Below are 6,459 nucleotides of genomic sequence, written 5' to 3' on the forward strand. Positions count from 1 at the left end.
ACTCTTGCGGTAGACATGCTATAGTATAGTATAGAGCTCCCAATTTATGATCACCCGCATGTGACCCTGTAATGTTATCTGGATCCATGTCATCAAAAAAAAGAAAAAGTGGAATCACAGTTTTACCTTGAAAATGACTGGCTACCTTTTTTTTCCACATTTCAGCCTGAACAACATTAGTCAATGGTTCATCCGTTTTGGTTAGACGTTCTAAATGTGACAAAATTGTCTGAAGACACCCTGGTAACTCAATAAAACGTTTTAAGACCTCCTTCATTGGGACATATTGACCAACATCTAGTTCATGATTCATTATTGTTTTGTTACTCTTCGTTCTTGGTCGATAATAACTACCAATAATATAACTAACAGGAGCCACATACTGGTCACTATCTTTAAAAGCGTTTAGTCTTTGATGATCAGTTTGTAATCCATCAAAAATATTTTCACAGGCATCAAACATGAGACAAAGTTCCTGCAGATCTTCACTTCTGCGGTTAGGGTTTTGCAGTATATTAATAACTTTATTTTTTAACAAGTTAATGTATCCACTAGTCAAAAGTTCCGATGTTGAATCTACAATCTCTTGAACATGAGTTCTATTTAGAGTGTTAGAAGCATAAAGTTTTGAAACAAAAGCAAGAGAAGATGTCACCAAAGCTTTCTTGAAATCATAACTTGAAATATCAAGATTTTCTACAGCATTTGTCTCACATGGTTCAAAGTCCATTGGAAAAGTTAGAGAGTCACTTTCATTTGGATGTTCTACTATATTTCTGTCAAGACTAGCCTCTAAAGACAATGTCGTGTTATGTGAACTATCGACTCTTTTAGAGTAACATTTTAGTAAATGTCGTTTAAAGGCTCGCAATGAAGGACACATTTTAATACAGTTAGAAACAGGGCATGTCACACCACTATGCGCTTGAAGAGGATGAAATACTTTTATGTGTGTAATTAGAGACGAAGGGGTCTTTGAAACACTTTGACATATATAGCAAGTTAGTCCCATAATGGAAGTCAGAATAATTATCAAATCATTAACAGGTCACTTAATGTGAACTTTAATGTAAAATGTAAACACTATTAAAAAACCGTCGAATTAAAACTATTGATCATTGACTAAGTTCTTCAGCTGTTACACAACACAATATACATCATAACAGTCATATAAGTAGTTTAGTTTAATCTATACAGCCTTTTTAACAATGGAGATCACTGAACTTCAAACAACTTAAGAAGTATAAGTATTACATACAGCTTGAAATGACTTAACCAGTGCAGCTACTGCAGAATTTTTTTTATCATAAGAAGTGGATATTCCATACAATGCTTGCTGAACAAAAAGCCAAGCTCCTTTAGCCTCATATGAATATTCGGTATTAAGGGAGTGTATAGCTTTGAAACATACGTCAAATGCCTTCACGATGCTGTCGAATTTGTATTTAATGTTGTCTATGACAACATAACACGTATCAAATTTTTCTACAGAGGCTCCAACAACAGCAATAAAGGGTTGCACTCTTTTGTTAAGTTTTAAGGCCACTTCCTGTCTCCTCTTTATAGCAGGTATTAGATCTCCAGGTACCTGCATGTTAAAACATAAATAATTAAAAAACTTACTACAAATATAAAACATGGTAATGATAATGGGTGTTTACAAAGAAGCGCTGGGAGTTAATTTTTGGCCAGATACGTAACCTCTCTATAATCAAAGTATTTTATGTTCTGCTTCAATTGTCTCAAATAGTGATTGGGTTATGAAGATGGTGAATTTTGTCAAGAATCGATAATTTTATTGTCTTTGAGAAAATATATTATTCAATAAATGTAATAGTATATTTGTAGGTTCTTGGCAAAATTGACTGTCTTGATAATCCTGTCACTACTTAAGGACTACTTTTAACACACTCTAATTCTGGGACAATTAGAGTAGAACATGAAATTAAACTTTGATTATAGAAAGGCAACATATCTCTGGCTAAAAATTAACTCCCAGCGCTACTTCGTAACATTCAATAATTGTAAGAAAGATTTGTAAAAGACACAAAATGCATATGTTATCAGAATACATAATGAAAAATTTACAAATAGTATGTTAATACAAATAATCTTACACTTGCTTGGAGGATAAAAGCATTCCGAGCTTCCGTAACATTGGCTTTCAACTTCTCCCCTGAGTGACATTTAATTTTATCTCTAGGTGGAATCATATGAGGCAATAAAAATAATGTCAAAGCAGATGCTGATTCTATAATAAAATAAAATAGTTATAAAATTATGATTTTAAAATAGAAGGAAGCATACAAAAAAATATTTTTAAATGCTCTCTTACGAACCTAAAGATAGCTTTTCATCATTTAATTTTTTTAATAATTTTTTCCCATATATATCTTTAATTTCTGCTTTCATCAACTGCTTAAGAACAAGCATATATCGTTCCCAAGCAAATACTAACACAGAATCTTTTTCTGGATACTTTTTGCGAAAGTCGAGTTCAAGCTAACAACAAAAAACAGATAATTTTCCAGTAACCAAAATTTAAAAAATATATCAAGAATACTTGAAAATAAAATTATTATAATATAAACTGGCTATGTAATAGACTATTTGGCCAGAATATTTTTAGCAAAATCACTTTGTTAGCACTAAAATGAGAGAAACAACTTTTAACTCTAGCTTACCCACACTCCGGTCCAGTGGACGCTTGAAGTGCTTCACTTTTTTACTTTTCATATTTCTTGCATATTTTATAATAATTTCTATTTAAATCCATTTTGTCAACCTGCTTTTATTATTAACAATTTATTTTCATTCGATACTTTTTATTCTTACATTACAAGCTTAAAAATATTAATTAAAATGAAAATAACAAGACGATATGTCGAGCAGTCTCACGGAATGGAGTGTAGCAAACTAAAGGCAAGAAAGTATGGCAAGCTTAGATAAAAGTGAATATATATCGAATATAAAAAATATATAAAAAAACGGATACCTAAAGCAATACGAAAGAAATAAAAAATAAAATGTATAAAAATAAAAAATGTACATACTAAAGTATAGCCCTGAGGAAGTGATAAAACTTCCCAATCCTCATAATAATCACTTATTGGCAAAGGAGCACCTGTGTCAGTTTTATTATCCACAAGTATTTTTTGCCTGAAGTCATATGTAATCTCCCAATTTCTTAAAATATCTGGCCAAGGTTCACGGCTGATCTTTAACCATCTGATTGCTATTTCAACAGTTTCATCATTTTCTACACAAAAAAAACAATAAAACACTCGACACATTTCTTTACACACACACACACACACACACACACACACACACACACACACACACACGCACGCACGCACGCACGCACACGCACGCACACACACGCACGCACACGCGCGCGCACATGAGGGAAGAGAAAGGGGAGGAAAGGAAGGGGAGAGGGGACAAAGAGAGTTTTACTATACAACCAAATAAATAAACTGAAACCTTTTTCCCATTACCTTCGATGGAAGATCGACTTTCAGGTTCTTCAGAATCGTTTTCATCATCTTGCCTCAAGGGATATGCAACACCCAACTTTTTCAGTAGCGATTTGGTATTTCGTACCTTATCTACGAGTTTTCCAGCAGCATTTTTTTGAGATGGGCCATTTGTGAATGGCCGATAGTAATAGGTATCCTACAGAAAAATAAATAAATAAAAAAATAAATTTAATGAGAAATTTTAATTAAAAAAATTAATATGCCAATAACTGTACCCCTCCCAATTACTGTATTCCTTACCCTATATATAGAAAACAATAACAATTTGAAGACAATACATTTTATAAGCAATAATTTAGACAAAACAGAAATTTGATTTATTCTAAAGGAACTTAATAAAAAACTGTCTTACTTCAGCTTCAGTAGGAAACACTTCACAGATTTTTTTGCTAACAAATCCAAATTCGTAAGATGAGGGCCTGGATAAGATAATTATGCATGTTAATTATACATAGAGTTCTATGCTACAAATATTAAAAAAGTTTTAAAAATTTACAAAACATACTTTTTGTTTATTTTAAGCATATAATTTGCTACGATATCTAAGAGAATTCCTCTTGCCTCTGCATTTAGAAAGCCATGTTCTTTATAATAAAATAATATTGCGTCACCTTTTATATGTTCTTGCAAAATCTTTTCCAAATTCTATATGAGATAAAAATTTATTAACACACAGCGTAATGAAACATGAAATTCCAGTCTGCTGAAAGATATATATCTTTAGATATATATATCTTTTAGACATAAATGATGTTTAGATTCTATTTCCGTTTAAGCAATATAAAATAAGTAATATAATTTACAAAATTAATGACAGAAGTTTCTCTGACAATTAATCAGAAAAGTTGTGGTAAATGCACTTACCAGATTCTGATATTGTGTTTTTGCGAACCATTGACAAAGTCTTTTAGGTGTGCGATTCTCTTTTTCTATATCTTGTTGTGATCTCTTAGATGTATCCCTTTCTCGTACTTCCACATCAGATTCACTTGGAGAATTCAAAATGGATGGTAACTCGATGAAAATTAAATCATTTTTTTCCTGTGACAGTAAGAAATACAATGCCCATGTAATTGTGTATATATATATATATATATATATATATATATATATATATATACTAAATCTTAAATAATATGAAGCTTAATATACTAACTTGATTATTCGTTGAAGAACTTTCACCCGCATCATTGTTATGTACCAATCGATCAAATTTATTTGTTGAAGAACTTTCAGCCACATCACAAGTGTTATGTACTACCAATGGATCATCAATATTCACCTATAATAAACAAAATAATGCAAATAGAAAAATAATTATGTTTTGCCTTGAAACGCATACACCAAAATTATCAAAAAACTTTTGTCTTACAAATTTAATACTGTCTATCAATAATTTCCTCTTCTCAAGAAAACAGCGAATCCCTCCAATCGTAGTAATTATTCTTGACACCTCGGTCTCAGTTATACTTAGAAACGCCTCTTTATCAATATCTTCTTCTAAGGATCATAAAATATAAGTTATAAACAATAAGTATGAGATTATAAGACCGTGTAAGATACACAATAAAACGAAGGGAAAACGTCGTAATCGGTCAGGATTGGATCTTGCTTGTCTGAATAATATATTAATTCTTGAGTGACTTTTTTACGTACAATTCTTTTTGCCCAGGCAGACCAGGCATCAATTTAATTATGTGATTGTATCGTTCTGCCTTTGGTTGAGATTGCGTTATGTCCGAAAGTAACGGCGCGTGGTCTGCCTGGGCAAAAAGAATTGTACGTAAAAAGTCACTCAAGAATTAATACATTATTCGGACAAGCAAGATCCAGTCCTGACCAATTACGGCGTTTTTCCGTCGTTTGATTGTATAAGTTATAAACATAAAAAATAAAGAAAGTAATATATTGTACTTACCAATAAATCGATTATACCATTTTGATAATTTCCATTCAGTTAACGTATTTCTAATGAATTCTCGATCATCAGTATCGTCACTCATTTTTGGGCCGATTTCACAATCTCCGATTAACTTAACCCTTCGATTAAACTCACTCTTCGTCTCTTTCTAAGGGGGACAGAAAGAGGGTTAGAAAGAGATGCAGAGCGAATTTAATCGGAGGATCAAATTAATCGGAGACTGTGAAATCGGCTCAAAGCACTAATTTACAAGAAAAGCAATCACTTGGCCCACACCCTGTCGTTTCCGTAGGAAAAATGTGCGTCGAAAGCGGAAGCCTGCCCGCTGCCTCGCCCGTTGCCGTGCGAGGAAAAAAAGAGAATTTTGCGCACGCGACACACCACACACACACGCGCGCGCGCGCTACGTAAAGTTCAACGAATTTTTATATTCCAATTTTCTATAATACACGGAAAAATACACGGAAACCCGAACTATTGACGCTGAACGCTGCTTATATCGAGCACCGACTTGCACGCGGACTAGATGAGTTGCCGTTGCCACTGTTGCCAGGCGGGCTTATACGTAAACAACTAAGAATCGCGCGGTAAGCTGTGTCGTCCCGGTCGTCCGTTTCGCGGGAAACGCCATCCGCCGTAAACAATAATCGCAACTCGTGCGTTCACGTAAATGAGAAAATGAGTCACGGTGCGTCTCGCTCCGCGCGTACTTGGTGCAAGACACTGCCGTGTCTCTTGATTCACTCTGCGTAGACGAGTGAATTATCGTAAGATAAAAGTATTCTATTACTATACAGAAGTAACGCTTAATTTCAGAGGGCATTCCGCTTCAAATACACATATTCCTCTTAATACAAGAAAAGACCCGTTAGAATAATATGTAATAGATTTTTGATGAATAGTCCACTTATTGACAGAGGATTACTCTTTCTGTAAAAGTTTCCGCTTAGAATATGGGATTACAGGAAATTTCACTCTGTTAATAGAATACTTTTT

General features: G+C 33.4%; 1 protein-coding gene across 4 annotated transcripts; it reads right to left on the reverse strand.

The window, feature by feature from the left end:
• Positions 1-1,234: 1,234 nt before the first annotated feature.
• LOC139824621 (uncharacterized) lies at positions 1,235-6,445 on the reverse strand. Of its 4 annotated transcripts, none has more exons than XM_071797160.1 (12): positions 5,740-6,445; positions 5,461-5,611; positions 4,915-5,042; positions 4,699-4,824; positions 4,407-4,583; positions 4,048-4,187; positions 3,895-3,961; positions 3,501-3,678; positions 3,054-3,259; positions 2,340-2,502; positions 2,118-2,251; positions 1,235-1,588 (listed from the first exon to the last, which is right to left on the reverse strand). In XM_071797160.1, the coding sequence occupies exons 2-12, from the start codon at positions 5,543-5,545 to the stop codon at positions 1,235-1,237; spliced, it is 1,758 nt and encodes a 585-aa protein (XP_071653261.1). In that variant the 5' UTR covers positions 5,546-5,611; positions 5,740-6,445. The 4 variants fall into 4 exon arrangements, with proteins under 4 accessions (XP_071653261.1, XP_071653263.1, XP_071653262.1 ...); XM_071797162.1 differs by having other exon boundaries at positions 5,729-6,445; XM_071797161.1 differs by having other exon boundaries at positions 5,714-6,445.
• Positions 6,446-6,459: the final 14 nt, after the last annotated feature.

Source organism: Temnothorax longispinosus, unplaced genomic scaffold (assembly GCF_030848805.1).
Source record: "Temnothorax longispinosus isolate EJ_2023e unplaced genomic scaffold, Tlon_JGU_v1 HiC_scaffold_470, whole genome shotgun sequence".
Taxonomy (NCBI): domain Eukaryota; kingdom Metazoa; phylum Arthropoda; class Insecta; order Hymenoptera; family Formicidae; genus Temnothorax; species Temnothorax longispinosus.

Bases quoted from the DNA above. Each gene is read 5' to 3' on its own strand.
- LOC139824621 (XM_071797160.1), bottom strand. From the start codon at position 5,545: ATGAGTGACGATACTGATGATCGAGAATTCATTAGAAATACGTTAACT. The intron at 5,043-5,460 runs GTAAGTACAATA...TATGATCCTTAG, and splicing joins ATGGTATAATCGATTTATTG to AAGAAGATATTGATAAAGAG. The intron at 4,188-4,406 runs GTAAGTGCATTT...TATCTCATATAG, and splicing joins AAACACAATATCAGAATCTG to AATTTGGAAAAGATTTTGCA.